Consider the following 15,195-nt stretch of genomic DNA (forward strand, 5'->3'; position numbering starts at 1 on the left):
TAAAATTAGAGAGAAAACTATCAGAAAAAATGTAGGTGGCATTAATGGGCTTCGATATTAACATGTTCATTTTTTCAGACTTTGCTCTGCTGTTCGCTTCGCTTTAAGGGGTCACAAACCAAAAAGATCACAAATGTGTCAAAATATTCTGATCCTACTGGGAGGAATGTATGTACTGAGCTCCTGTTTTTCTTTTCATGTACCATCAGAGGGATGAAACGGAAAAGAACGTATGCCTGTCACCACAGAAATGAGTGAGTCGTCGTCCATTCACTCGGCGAAGCTTGTTTCATTGGCCCGATCGCTGTCCGGGCTTGGGCTTGATGCCGCCAATGGAGGCCCTATCAACCCCCCTCACAATGACGAGTCCCCTCTTCCGGTACGCTCTCCTCTGAATGCACCCACTCATACATACATGTCAGCTCTCTCTCTCTCAGCTCAGGCTTCACCTCCCTGAGCTGACACACATGGAGCTTTGCCCAATTGCCATGCTCCCTAATGCATAGTACTCCCTAAATTCGCTACTTGTAATCCTCATCGCTTACCTCGCTTAATTACCTGTGTGTGTGCTTTTGTGTGTTTGCGTAGGAGTCCGGCATCGATCTAGGCCCTGGGCTTTTTTTCGCTGATGGCAAGAGAAAAGTGGACTACGTCCTTTGCTACAAATACAAAAAACGGTGGGCATCCAAGGGACGCCTTTCCATTGCATCCAATGGGAGTATACCAATACAGATAACGGGCCGGTGGGAAACGGAAGTAGAGTCTGGGGAGGCAGGTGCCCCTGCAGGAGATGTGGAGGAGTCGAAGCTGTCTGACGAGGAAAAGGCTTTAATGAGGGAGGAGTTTGAAGCTGGACTACTGGAAGCTGGAGTACAGATTGAGCGTGATAAAGAGGTGTGTGTCTGCTTTTACAGTGCTTTCACCATGATTGTTTTTTTTCACCTACTGTACACTCCAATAGACATTTATGGGTCAGAGACGTCCTTAAGTGATGTGACCACAAATCCTGTGATTGGACGTCTGCCAAACAGGTGGAGGATAAGACTCAGTCTGTCCCTTGAAGTTGGAGGATGTGCCTGCACACACAATTAAAGAGAGAACTTTTTAAATATCAGTATATTATAGGATATTATAGTAACAATAACAACAATGATAACAATGAGAAGTAGGTTGCATGTCTTTTGTCATGGACTGTACTGTGTGTGCAAGTGTGTGCGTTTGTTTTTTGGTATTCTGTATGTGTGTATGTGTGCGCATGCATGTTTATGTGTTTGTGTCTATGTGGTTGTGAGACGCTTGTGTGTTAAATCAGCTGCTGTTTTGGTTGAAGATTAAGACCGCTGACCGTGAGTGTGAAGCCAAAGGGCAGATTATAGGGCCTTATTAGAGAGTGATCCACTACTCGGAAGTGTGCGTGCTGGCACATGAATGGATATGGGGGGCGATTGGTGGGTTTAATTTTGATTGAAAGGGTAGAGTGTGTGTGGGGGGGGGCGCTGAGTGGTCATTGTGTACTGTATCAGAGTGTGTATCTGTATCTGTCTGCCAAATACGATTAGGACTAACGTTTCGGGAACTGAACAGTGAAGGATTAATTTGAATATTTAGCGTTGTGGATCAGGGAATGAATATGCTCAGTTGTGTTGTTTGTGTAGGGAGTTTCCTCATGAATGTGCAATTAAGTTTGTACAATCTCACTTTGCAGCTAAACTGTGGAAATGATCTTCCTCATAGTGGTAAAACGTTGTAGCATCTTTTAACCTAAACGAATCTCCTATCAAGGATCTTGCAGTGATTTTGTTTTTATTTATATTGTCCTGTGGTAACATTAGAGGTGTACTAAGGTCATTACAGGTCATTGGCATGGGCAGGTTGTAATTCAGCAGTCCAGAAGCTAAGTAATAGCTTAACACCTTTCACATGATCACAATTGATTAATGGCTACATTATGGTGGCTTTCAGGTACCTGTTCAAAAATACACTGCATTCTTTTTCTATTCTTTGAAGGATTTGAGGTTCTGGGCTTGAAATAATGGGATTCCCTTCAAAACAGCCTCATTATAACACAAAGTAGCATACTTACAGGTTTAGAGAAGGCTCATCTGGCTGTCTCAAGACAAGTAGCAGGAGCACTTGAATGCAAAGACAAAGAGAATGAAGAAGACAAATACACAGTTAATCTATCCGTATGAGCCTGCAATAATCCCTTTTTATGTTCACTTTTCATATTTACCTGTGTGTTTATGTGCAGAGGTCTAACGGCATAGGGTTCATTCGGCTGCACATCCCATGGCCAATACTCAGTCGAGAAGCAGAGCTTCAGAAGATCAAAGTCGCTGTGAAAAAGGTCAGCACTTCGACACAGTCATTAACACGTTCTGGTCTTTAATACTATTATCTTCTATTTTCTATTTTTTATAACATATTTTTTAACATTTGCATATGATTAATTTGGTTGCACAATCCCATTTTAAAGACTAAGCTGTAGAATGTGACATGAATACTTGTGATGGGACAGATATGTGCAGTGTCGTAAATACAACATAGTGTGACTGAGTAGATTTGATCAATCTGTTTTCCGTGTATGTTTCCATTGAGCAGAAATGTGAACTGCGGAAACGGATGGGCATCGCTGGGATCTGGGACTCCATAGCGACCAAAGTCAACACACCGTTTCAACCAGACGTCCCTGACTTTGACATCCACAGAGACTCACAGACCCACGTCCATTTCAAAACCCTCAAACACCCTTTTATCAGAGACAAGCTCCACCTGTGAGTACCTGGACTGTCACGCTCACACGTGCACATGTAGAGGAATGGTATCAAAACACCAACCCACTTTAGGAGTCGCCCTTGGCCGGGGACACACATGCCTCTTAGTTCAGTCATGGTTAGCGAGTTAGATAACACCCTAATATCTAAATCACCTGCAGGCTGTGTGCTTTTATCATCCTTATCATGACATGGTGGAGCTCTCACCTAAATTGAATTTTTACTGTTGACACTACTGAAATGTGAATTGTGTCTGCGATTTATCTTAAATCTGTGTGCTACTGGGACACAGAAGGTGACGAGATTCTGAAAAACAGAAAGACCAAAAACATAACTTTGGTGAAGTCTATCGTTAATATCGAACGCTCACATCTGGCCTGTGACTGCTTCTTGTCATTTCCTGCAGGTATGACATCAACTCAACAGAAACCGTATTTGACAATGCAACACGCAGCAGAATAGTGAGTCCAGAAATAAATATCTTCTAATTTTATTGTTATGAGGAATATTTTGTTTATGTTTTGCACATGTGCCTGATACTATTTGTGCCATGCTATGTTTGCGTCTAGGTGGCTGAGATTATTTCACGCACTACCTGCAGACAAACTTGCCAAACCACTGGTGAGGTCTAACTTTTGCTGTGGTTTTATTCTTTTTCATACCCTTCATATGCATGCTGTCAGTCAAATTTCATGCTGCCTGTGCTCGTATGCTATCGGTCACAAAACTGAACGTGTCCGTGACGCTGTGTTCCACTTCCTCTTTGTGTCATAAGGCATCAACTCATTATTGGCTCGGGGTGTCTACGACTCTGCCTTCCCTCTGCATGATGTGAGTGTAACAGAAATAGCAACCTGGACAATTAGCTCAAAGACTATTCATACATCATATCATGTGCTATATCTGTTGTACAAAAAGGACCTTATTGTATCATATAGGACATCTTTGTCAATATATTTACAGTATGACGTTCATGGAGATAAATGGGGGAAAAGGGGAGAATCTGAACAGTTTTAATAGACAACTGCAGTTCCAAACCATTATGATTATGCATAAAATATGGCATACTGTAAGGCAGTGTGTCTCATATAAAGAGCTGGTAACTTTTCTTTACTTTAGGGGTCGTTCACAAGGAGAGGACGGAAAGATCAGCGAAATGACAGACAGGTGAGTTGAGTATTTGACAAATGTGACTGAGAGTGTTCTCAAACTACCCTACTACTAATATTAGTGGAGTCTTTGGCGGGAACAGGTTTAGGATCAAATCTCTGGCATCACAGTTGACCCTCAGGCCTGTCAGACCTGTCACAAATACATCAGAAATGTTTAATTTTTTACAACCCGAAACAAATGAATGAATGTGACTCAAATTAGTAGTTTGAGAGTGTAATCTGCAGACGTTGGTCGATTGTACACATAAAAGTCTGTTTACACATCTTTGGGAGTGCAGTATATGAATAATCCAAAGCTAAGTTGTTGTAAAAAACTTGACAATGATGCCACATATCTTTATTCTATTATTAACTGTTATTAACCTGGCTTTTACTTTTGTGTCATGTGCTCCTTCAGCTCCTCCATGAAGAATGGGCTAACTATGGAGTCATGCATAAATACCAGCCTGTGGACCTGATCAGGTACTGAGCAGTTTGTGCAAACAAAAATAAAAGTCTAGCTGTAACTATAGCTTGAGACTGCAATGTTCAGCCACTAATAGTGCTGAACTTAACAAATGCACTGATGGTTTTGCTGTTTATAGAGACGTATCAATATGTAAAGTTTGTCCTGATGATGCTGCCAGAGAAAAAGCCATAGAGATATTACAATCAAAAGTAATTATTCCCACAGGTTCGTGAGTGTGTAAAGGGTTTGCATAAACATTAGGATTGGAAAAGAAGCCATTACTTTGGCGAGACCGTATCACAGACCAAAGTGTTGGTTGAGGGAATTTTTTTACATGATGTTGCACTAGACTTCACAGGAATAATCTGGACTGTAGCTGGGAAGATACTGTTTACTACTCTGGACCAGAATTGGACCGACCAATCAACTGTCTATCTGATTGATATGTTGATATGTTGCCTTTATTTTAACAGGAAGTACTTTGGAGAGCAGATTGGGTTGTATTTTGCCTGGCTGGGTGTTTATACTCAGCTCCTCATCCCTCCCTCTGTACTGGGCATCATTGTCTTCCTGTACGGCATATTCACTGTGGATGCCAATGTGCCAAGGTAGGCAGATACAAACTCTTCAAGCCTCAAAAGTAATTTATATTATCATCATAATCGTGCTCATATGATTCTCTGTTGTTTTTCAGCCAGGAGACATGTGATGACAACCTGAACATCACCATGTGTCCGCTGTGCGATGGAGTGTGCGACTACTGGCATCTGAGTACGGTGTGCTCACTCGCCCGAGCATCATACCTGTTCGACAATGGAGCCACTGTCCTCTTTGCTATTTTCATGTCTCTGTGGGGTAACTATACATTCTAGTACACTTTCCTGATCATGTTACAACAGGAATATTTCAATAGAACAGCTCCTGGGTATCTATATAAGTCTTTATTTATTTAACCAGGATATACACATAGGCAACTTGCTCTTATGCGCGCCCTGGACAGCAGAACAAAACATGTTGTGACTTAATATATTGCTAACGCATGTTTCTAAGACTTCTAGTAGAGTTATATTATGTAAGTATACAGCTTTGAATCCTTTGAAATACCCACATAGCCGTCACTGTCAGAGGCTGAATATGTGTCAAACTCGGGTAGTTAATTTTTTGTTAGACCATCTCAATGTTTCTATATTAAAAACGTTGCTTTCATTGCTCCGCATATAGTACACTCCAGATTCACTGCATTGCTCAAAGGCACACAGGGCAGCTGTTGAACAAGTTGCTCGAAAACATTCTTGTACGTTATAAGACTTTCTTGTGTGGTCAAACAAAAAAGTCAATGATTTTCAACACTTTCCTTCTGTGTATCTTCTTGTAGCTGCCTGTTTCCTCGAGCACTGGAAAAGGCGACAGATGTGTCTGAAACATACCTGGGACCTGACGAGCTTAGAGGATGAGGAGGTGGTTCAAGAAGACTTTACTGCTTTGTCATTATGACTTTGAGTCTGTTCTGTGTGCCAAGTCAGTTGGACTGAGGGTGTTAACCTCGTGACCCGGGGCAAACATTACAACAGAGATCAGTTGTGGTTTGCCTTACAGATTATCATTAGTGTCATAACAGTGCCCTGCCCCTAACACAGATGTAAACATGGCTACCCATGTATACATGCATTAACACACTGTGATGGGATTGGTCTGTTCTTAAAGCAGTGCACTTGCTGGATAAGATGACGCAGCAGAGTTGCAATATAAACAGTCTAATACAACTCTCTCTCTCTCTCTCTGTTTCTCTCTGTGTCTCTCTTTCATTTACTTCGGTCTGAAGGAGCGAGTCCAGGTGGGCAAGTTTCAGAATCTGGTTTAAGAAGCTGTATTATTTTTGTTTTTATTTTTAGAAACTCTACATGTATTGGTAGTTATTGGAATATTTAAAAGTGGTTGAAAATCAGAGAATACAACTCCAATAATCTAAACAATCAGTTTGCATGCAAATTTTGTGTACTTTCACAGTTTATAATAATTTGTATACTGTGAATTGGTTTGTGGGGCTAATTTGCAATCAGCATATTCTTAATCAGCAGTTTCTTTGCATTTTCTCCATATTTGTCTCTTCACAGCATATTCTGTGCTATATATAGTGTCTTCTAATGAAGAAACAACAACATTTATGTATGTTTACGTAAAATACAATTAAAGTCAGTCTGCTGCCTTTGAAAATATCGATATTTTTGAGTTAAAACCACTGCCGAGTAACATCATGTTGTGAGGCTAAAACTTGAACATGTCCCGCTGCGGGCTACCACCCCCTGCAGATATGAGGTCAATGAGCTCTGGCACGACCTAAAGCTGCAAATGTCAGGCAACAGCCTTCAAAATATCAGAGAATATAGCTGTGAATTTGGAGCTTTTGGACAGTCATTTCTGTAGCTGTAACTAAGTTGTGAATAGCTAAAACAAAAAATAGTGTGTTACAAGGATTTGTCTCGTGGCGGATGTGATCACTTACTTTGTGGTACATTTGCGTGCTGCAGGAGGAGCTGAGGCCTGAATATGAAGAAGCTCTACAGGAGAAAAAAGCCAGGATGAAAGCACATTCTAAGAAGAAGGTACTGTATCCGAGAGTGTGTGTGATTTTTGTGTCTTTCTGATACAATGTTATGACCTGTAACACAAACTGCACACTTAGTTAAATTGACAACTTTTTACTGACACATTTTTCTCACTTTCACTCTGTGGCAGTTGACTCAAGCTGGGGAAGGTATAGATGGAGAAACAGACCAGATGCTGGCCTCCCAGGTATCACTGCACTGCTCTGTGTGATAGGACATTATGTGGACAGAGACGCTCTGGGGGAAGGGGGGGGGGGGGGGGGGGGTTGTTACGCTGAGGTGATTTAAACTTGCTTCATAGCGAAAGCCAATTTGGAGCTCACTTCTTCAATACAATTCAATTACAATACACTCAGTGAAGATAAAGAACTGTTCCTACACGAGCAAATTTTACAGCCCGTCTAAATGTTTCATCTACAGTCAAGTTATTACAGACTAACTCTGTCTGTATGAGTTTATGTCGGTGCATGAAGAAGAAACCCCCTTCACCTACAGTGGGTGGTTGAGTCCAAAGCTGCTTACCTGCCTGAGATTAGCCCAGATTACTGATGGAGAGAGAAAAGGGAGGAGGGAGAGGAAGAAGGGGAGGGGATTTCTGTCCTTTCAGATGGCAAACATGCACCTGCCATACAGAAAACATAATGTGTGTGTCCGGAACAGGTGCTCAGTATTACTGCGCATCACATACATGTACATGCATTAACCCGTATACCAACGTGTCTGTGTGTGGGTTTTTTTTTTTGTTTACCCAATCTAATATGCATGTTTTTCTTGACAGCGAGAGCCAGAGTCCCTGGACATTGAGGATCACCTGTCAGGTTATCTCATCAATGTGTCCACCTTACTATTTCTGGTACGGCATTTATGTTCATACACTCATTTATGTTAATGTTATCACTTTTCAAACCTCTATCTGTCTTCTTGTTGATCACCCTTTTAATCTTATAATGCTTTCATATCACACAATATTATATGATTGTTTTTTTGTGAAGATATCGGGCATGTCACAGAAATAATTGTATAATTGTTAATAATTATAATAGTTTGTCAATTTATGTACACAAGTCTATTTATCTACATAATTTCCTCACTGTTTCCCATATTATATTATATATATCAATCTAGTGTCAACGCTAGTGACCCTAAATTAGTACTAGCAACAGTTTTTATTGTGTTAATCATGCCACTTTAGTCCAGACATTAGAGTCCATATTAAAATAAAATAAAACCTAAAGATAACAGTGATAATGGTGACACAAAAAAAGAGATAAGAAGAAGAAAAATATAAAAATGGATATTTACCAAATATTAAAAACACACTATCATCATAAAGAATTGCCATCAAAGAAAACAAATTTTCTTTTCAACCAGAGTCTTGTCATCTAACTTTTTAATGTTGTGTGTGTTCAGATCTTCGTAACCTTCTCAGCAGTGTTCGGGGTGGCAGTTTATCGCATCTGCATGTTAAGTGTGTGGTCCATGAACCCTGATCCTGAAGCCAAGGCCAGCGTGAGGATGACCGTCACCACCACAGGCATCATCCTGAACATGCTGGTCGTCCTGGTGTTGGAAGAGGTCTATGGAGCGATCGCTGTGTGGCTGACTGAACTGGGTATTGTATTTCATGCTGTTAAAGTAAAGTAGAGCATTAAATATGGAAGCCTTACGATTCACAGTTTTAGTTTAGTGCTTCTGCGTTTTGGCTGTACAAATGTCCAACTGTAGACAGAATATGGCAACATGGTGGTGGAGTAAAAAGATCAGCTGACCAGCTGACTGCTCCACCTTCAATAAAAACATATGTTGCTCAATATAGGGAGCAACAAACCAAATGGGCACTGAAAAGATATGAAATTCATTATTTCCCCATAGCATTATGCTGTAAACACTGAGAAGTGAAGCTTTGAGAAGAACTTTACTGTCGTCCATTCTATCTAGCAAGAAAGATCTTAAATCTAGTTTTTTTTGCATATGTTTCTTCTTTGTATCACAGACTTTGCCTTTTAAAGAGGCTAAACAATTTTGTTATTGTTTTTGAGACATATCAATAGTTCTATGACCAAAAAAAACAGAATAAGATGTTCATTGATCTTTAGCTGCTATCATAGACATGGACTTTATGATGGTAAATGTGCTGCCCCTGGAATACTGTGTGTTAAGTTGTAGTTAAGTTCATTTTTAGTTTGACTGTATGCATTAGATTCTGTAGTTCTAAAACACACACGATGAAATAAACTGTAACACTGTCATGTTATGTAGGAAGCACGACTTTGGATGAAAGTTAGACATTGTGATTGAAACATACCATTATGAGCAAGTGTGTCTAACATGATGTGTCTCCTTTCCAATAGAGCTTCCAAAGACAAAGGAAGAGTTTGAAGAGAGGCTGATCTTTAAGTCTTTCTTTCTTAAGTCCATGAACGCCTTTGCACCTATTTTCTATGTGGCCTTCTTCAAGGGCAGGTGTGTATCTTTTATCAAATCTTACTTCACTCACTTCTTACTATCGTCAGTCTTTATTTCTTATCATGTGACCTGGTCCTCCCTTCATACAGGTTTGCTGGGCGGCCTGGCGATTATGTTTATGTCTTTGGAGACTATCGCATGGAGGAGGTGGGTTCGGTGGTTATTGTTTATGTGTATGTACATGTACAGTAAATGTGCATCATAGTCTTGAGTAAATGTGTGCTGTTTTTCCCACAGTGCGCCCCACCAGGCTGCCTCATCGAGCTGTGTATCCAGCTCAGCATGATTATGCTCGGAAAGCAGCTCATCCAAAACAATGTGTTCGAGGTTCTCATACCGTATGTATATATGTTTTTGTGAGACGTTTCTCACAAAATTGCTTAATTTACCAATTTTCCAGTCTATGCTATCTTTGCTCTGATTCTAACCTCTGTTTTTTTTTTTTTTTTGCAGTAAGCTGAAAAAGATGTACAGAACTATACAGGAAGAAAAAGGAAAGAAGCGAGCGGCAGAAAATGAGGAGAATGAAGAAGAGAAGAGACCAAAGCAACAGTTTGACAAAGACTTCACCCTTGAACCCTTTGAAGGCGTGACCCCAGAGTACATGGAAATGAGTGAGTCTAGTCTCTTGCTTCCTCTTTTGTCCACTGAGTCACTCACTACTGCAATCACACAATGTTATCTTTTAACCATGTGTGCCTCTTTGCCTGTGTGTATTAACATTTACAGTAATCCAGTACGGGTTCGTGTCTCTGTTCGTGGCCTCCTTCCCGCTGGCGCCAGCGTTCGCTCTGCTCAACAACGTCATTGAGATTCGCCTCGATGCTGCAAAATTTGTGACCGAGATCCGACGGCCTGATGCCGTGAGGTGTAAAGACATAGGTACAGATCACACTTAAGAACATGTCTGCTCTGTCAGTCTCTGAGTGAATGTGAAACAAGCTATCCTGGAACTTTTAATCACTCTCTTTTCCACTCTGCCCCTCCATTTTTGTCTCTTTGTCTCCGTGTCTGTCTGTCTGTCACTTTCCTTTACACAAATACAAAACACACGGACACACTTCCCTTTCCCACTTTGTCTCTTTTCATGCACATGCTATCTCCAGGGATTTGGTACAACATTCTCTGTGGAATCAGCAAGTTCTCTGTTATTACCAATGTAAGTGTGTGAGTGAGTGTTTATGTCTACTGTGCCCGAGACCTTTGACCTCTGGCAGAGAATGTCTAACTTGTGCACAACAATTTACTTCAAGTCATGAACTGACATCTCTGAGTGTGACGTTACAAGTGAAAAGTTCATCTAGTCTTTAGAGTAAAGTTTTTATCTTTTTGTTTTCATTTCATTTCATTGTCTTGAGTCAATTTTTAAAGAGCCAGTGGATCCCCATCATGTGTTTAAGCTTTTTGAATGTTAACATGATGTTAACATTCAAAGTCATGCATTGTGTGTATCCTTGAGATCTAACAAATGTGTCGAAAGCATTTCCTCACTCGTAAAATATTTGCAAAGCAGTTTTTTTTTAAATAATTTGCATGAATGAATTAACATTCATGTTTGCTAGCTGGCAGTCTTCTTATTTGCCTTTGTTGGTGCATTGCTACACTTCTTTGCTACAACGTTCAATAGTTAGAAAATCAATCAACACTCTGAAAGCACAAAAACTGATAACTACATTGTAATAATTTTACAAAATGTTACAGAAAGCTAGTTTGAAGTACAAGAAAAGATAATTCATGGTCCAAACCCAATATGTGTTAATATTTGAGCTCAAGTTGCTCAGCAAAACTTGATATATAACATATAACACAATAATGTGTGGCCTCACAAATATAATAAAAATGCTGTTAAAAGTGTTTCTAAATGCACTCATTAATTCAATGTAAATGTTGTGAAAATAACCTTTAGATATTGTGGTTCAGCTCTATGGAGAGAATTCACAAAAGATATTATGGACATTAATGTAGTTGTAGTAGGTAGATAATTTTGATGTAAACTCATTTGTATCAAATTACCTTTTAGCCTATACAGTTGAATATAGATGATAACTTGTTGACGTGCCTGCACTAACATGTTACATGATGTATCATAATACAGTGTTGTCATTTCCCCTCCTTGTTTGTCTTCTCAGGCGTTTGTCATCTCCTTCACGTCAGAGTTTGTCCCACGAATGGTTTACCAGTACATGTACAATGTAAATGGCACCATGAATGGCTACACAGAGCACTCGCTGTCCTACTTTAATGTCAGCAACTTCCCACTGGGCACTGCGCCCACCACCACCCTCATCACCGGAGTCTCCATGTGCAGGTCAGAGTGACTCCTTGACCTGGATTTTCCTTTAAATCCTTCAGCCCAGCAGCTTAACTCTTACTTTACCTAAATCCCAAACTTGTCTGGAGGTTTCAGAAACTGTAAAATGTGGCATTTATAGCAGGGTTTTTACTGAGGCAGATCTTTCTAAGAATTACTGTGTTGCTCCAGGTACCTCCTTGCTAATTATCACGATGTCTGTGTTTTTCAGGTATAAGGACTACAGAGACCCACCCTGGGACCCAGATCCCTACACCTTCTCTAAACAGTACTGGTCTGTCCTGGCTGCAAAACTGGCCTTTGTAATATTCTTCCAGGTAGGAAAATAATATTTACAATTGTGGGTATGTTAATGTCAGTCTAAAAAGTGGTGTCTGATCCAAGTCTTTCTTTCTCAAATCCAAGAACACCTTTGCACCCATTAGATATATGGCTTTCGTTAATGGCAGGTGTGCACATTTAGTTTTAGCACTTTTATGTCTCTGTCAACAAACCCTGAAGCAAAGGCCTATCTTTTCAAAATCTTGCTTCACTCGCTCTTCATCATTGTGTGTCTATTGCTGGCACATCGTGGTTCATGGATCAGTCACGGCTGGCTGATACCCAATCAGCTTAATGAGATCAATATCACCCCGATACCAATCTGGTGGAGCTGTGCATCCCTGTAGATTAAAGACCAATTAACCATCTTTCGCAGCTAATTAAACCTATTAAACCTAGAAATGTGTATCCTGTGAAAAATGTGATTAACATGTAACTTGAGAAGCATAAACTCCAAGCATCGTCTTTAAATGTAACGATACAGTACATTGCAAGAAAAAAAACCTTTCCTTATCTTTGTCCCTACAGAACCTTGCCATGTTCCTCAGCATGTTGGTTGCCTGGATGATCCCAGACGTACCACGATCCCTGCGGGAACAGCTGAAGAAAGAGAACATGATGCTGATGGAGTTTTTGCTGAATCAAGACCAAGAAGCACGTGCCAAATCTCACTCCCCAAAACGCTCCATCCCCTGCTTCCCCACCAACATAGACATTGTGGTGGAGGCACCACCGGAGGAACAAGAGCAGCAGCAAGTGGAGGAGGTGGAGGAGGTGGAGGAGGAGGAAGGGGTTGAGATCAATCTGGATGAACACAGAAGGACCAGTGACAGTGATCCAGAGGTTGGGAAGTCATTTGAAGAAGTTGAAGAAAAACAACTGGAAGAACGAGGAGGTGAAGGAGAAGATGTGGGCTTGGTCGTGGAGGTAGAAAGGGGAGAAAAGGAAAAAGATGGAGAGGTAAATGAAGAAGATGGAAAGGGGGATAATGAGCAAGATGGGGGAGAAGAAAACATGGAAAGAGGACAAAGAGAGGAAGAAGAAAAGGAAGTGATGGCAGAAGAGCAGGAGAATTTTACTGTCGATCTGGACGCCTTCATGAGTGAGATGGGCCTCTTAGGTGAGAGGAGGAAACTTTCTTCAAGTCGCACTACATGTTTTATCATGTGTAATCTTTTCTGTAAAGTAATTCTGTCTTGTTTGTGTGTTGTGATCCATTTTTCTATGTCTTGTCATGCAGATGAAGAGCCCTCGTCGAGTACAGCTGGAGTTACAGAACTTCCCCGCTCAGGCTCCCAACAGGAATACCAGAAAGAGCAGGAGCCTCCGTCACATCCGTCATCTAAAAGAGGCTCATCACAGAGTCTGAAGAGCTCCAGAGCAGAAATCACAACACCAGATATTGACACTAGGCTCTTCTCGCTGATTGCCCCTCCTCCCAGAGAGCAAGGCTCAAGGGCAAAGGCCCGCTGCTCCACCCTGCCTTCCCGCCACAGAGGGGCTGAGGCTTGTTACAGCCTGCCACGGCCCAGCCACTCCACCAGCCTCACGAGGTTCCAGCAGACGGCCACACTTACTCCCTTGGTTCCACTGGGCTCTTCATTATCGGCCTCATCCAACAGGTTCTCTCCCCCACACACACCGGGGTCACCATCATCTCCACTTCCCACACAGTCCCCGTCGGCCCAACAGCCCACAGCCCCCAGTGAACTATTCGCGCTGAAAGGCCCTCCGCCTCAACAGCCTCGCTCAAGGGGTAAAGCCCGGTGCTCCACCCTGCCTGCACGACAAAGAGCCCCCGGTCCTGAGGAGCACTCCACCAAGCCTAGCCATTCCACCAGCTTTACAAAGCTGGGGGACCGCATCCCTCCTTCCCCAAGTGAACTGAAGCATAACACACCAGTATGAGGAGAGCTGGAAGGCAAGGGAAAGGGACAGAGGGTGGCAGAGGGAGGAGGAGGACTATCCAGATTAGCCTCTCCTGTCGGTGCCTGGAGCCTCACCCCTCCGTCTGTCCTCCCTATCTGCATACATAATACCTGGGGTCTGAAGAGAGACCATCCAGATCAACTGAACGTCCTTTTTATCCTCTTAATCTTCACAGAGATGTTTATACCACTCAGTGGTTTAGGGCTGACCCTGATAAGGGGAGTGCTGGACAATTCAGAGAAGGACTGAAACTCTCCCTGCCGTGCCCGAAACAAATACCACTGGAACTGGAACTTTCTATTCCTTTTTTGTTTTTGTTTTTTTTGTTTGTTGTTTTTTTGTTGGTTTGTTTTTGCCCACCCACACAGCTCAGTAGCCACTGCTCCTCTGTTATTTTCAGTCCCACACATGCAGCAGTGCTGCCTTGTAGACCAGAGGAAGATGGAAATATATACAGCACAGCTAGTATCAACAGTTATGCTTGTAGATCTACTGTTTATTTTTAGAGGTTTTGATATATAAAAAATGTAAAATGATAATAAAAGAAGGACATATTTTTGATATCTGTTTTTCCTTCTGAACTCTCATGGGTTGATTTATGTTGCATTTCAGCCATGTTATCTTTGATTACCGACACTTACATTTATTTTATATTTATGCATAATCAGCAGAAATAAGAGGTGACAAATAACATCACACATCCAGAGGTTCTTCTTTTCAGAGATGGCAAGCTGAACAAAGTCGTTAACATGAGGCCAACAACAACAACAACAACAACAACAACAACTACACAACATTCATAACATGCCACTAGTAAATCCTAATTGGGAGATGGCTGCAGTGTCAACACTAATAGAACTATTGTGTTGTCTCTGTTGCCCCCTTGTGGTGTATGGGGAAACACTAAGAAATGATCCAGTGTCCTGTATTCTAATATGGATGCTCAGTGATGTGTTGTTTTACTTTAGTGTCCCTCTGAAACCTGACATTTTCAAAGTTCTTTTGCAACAGCATAAAAAAGAAACACCTCCTGATTGTAATTAATTGCCAGAAATTCCAATTTTCCCCACAGAAACTGAGCAGGGTAAACAGTTCACTGTAACTGAGGTCACTTTGATTTGTATTGATATGTTTGTTATTAACCCAGGCGGCTATTTATGCAGAGTGA

At 41.4% G+C, this 15,195-nt stretch overlaps 1 protein-coding gene across 1 annotated transcript; it reads left to right on the plus strand.

Annotated features, from left to right (window-relative positions):
- Positions 1–232: 232 nt before the first annotated feature.
- On the plus strand, positions 233–14,043 carry ano2a (anoctamin 2a). Its single transcript, XM_070907873.1, has 27 exons — positions 233–379; positions 589–894; positions 2,252–2,347; positions 2,602–2,774; positions 3,181–3,235; positions 3,344–3,395; positions 3,550–3,605; positions 3,894–3,941; positions 4,344–4,408; positions 4,868–5,002; positions 5,089–5,249; positions 5,770–5,852; positions 6,217–6,228; positions 6,923–6,997; positions 7,131–7,187; positions 7,779–7,853; positions 8,411–8,612; positions 9,352–9,463; positions 9,556–9,613; positions 9,704–9,804; positions 9,920–10,080; positions 10,196–10,348; positions 10,573–10,625; positions 11,596–11,774; positions 11,989–12,094; positions 12,627–13,218; positions 13,339–14,043. Exons 1-27 carry the CDS (start codon positions 233–235, stop codon positions 14,004–14,006), a joined length of 3,981 nt encoding a protein of 1,326 aa, XP_070763974.1. The 3' UTR covers positions 14,007–14,043.
- Positions 14,044–15,195: the final 1,152 nt, after the last annotated feature.

The sequence above is a fragment of the Enoplosus armatus genome, chromosome 6, assembly GCF_043641665.1.
Source record: "Enoplosus armatus isolate fEnoArm2 chromosome 6, fEnoArm2.hap1, whole genome shotgun sequence".
NCBI classification, from domain to species: Eukaryota; Metazoa; Chordata; class Actinopteri; order Centrarchiformes; family Enoplosidae; genus Enoplosus; species Enoplosus armatus.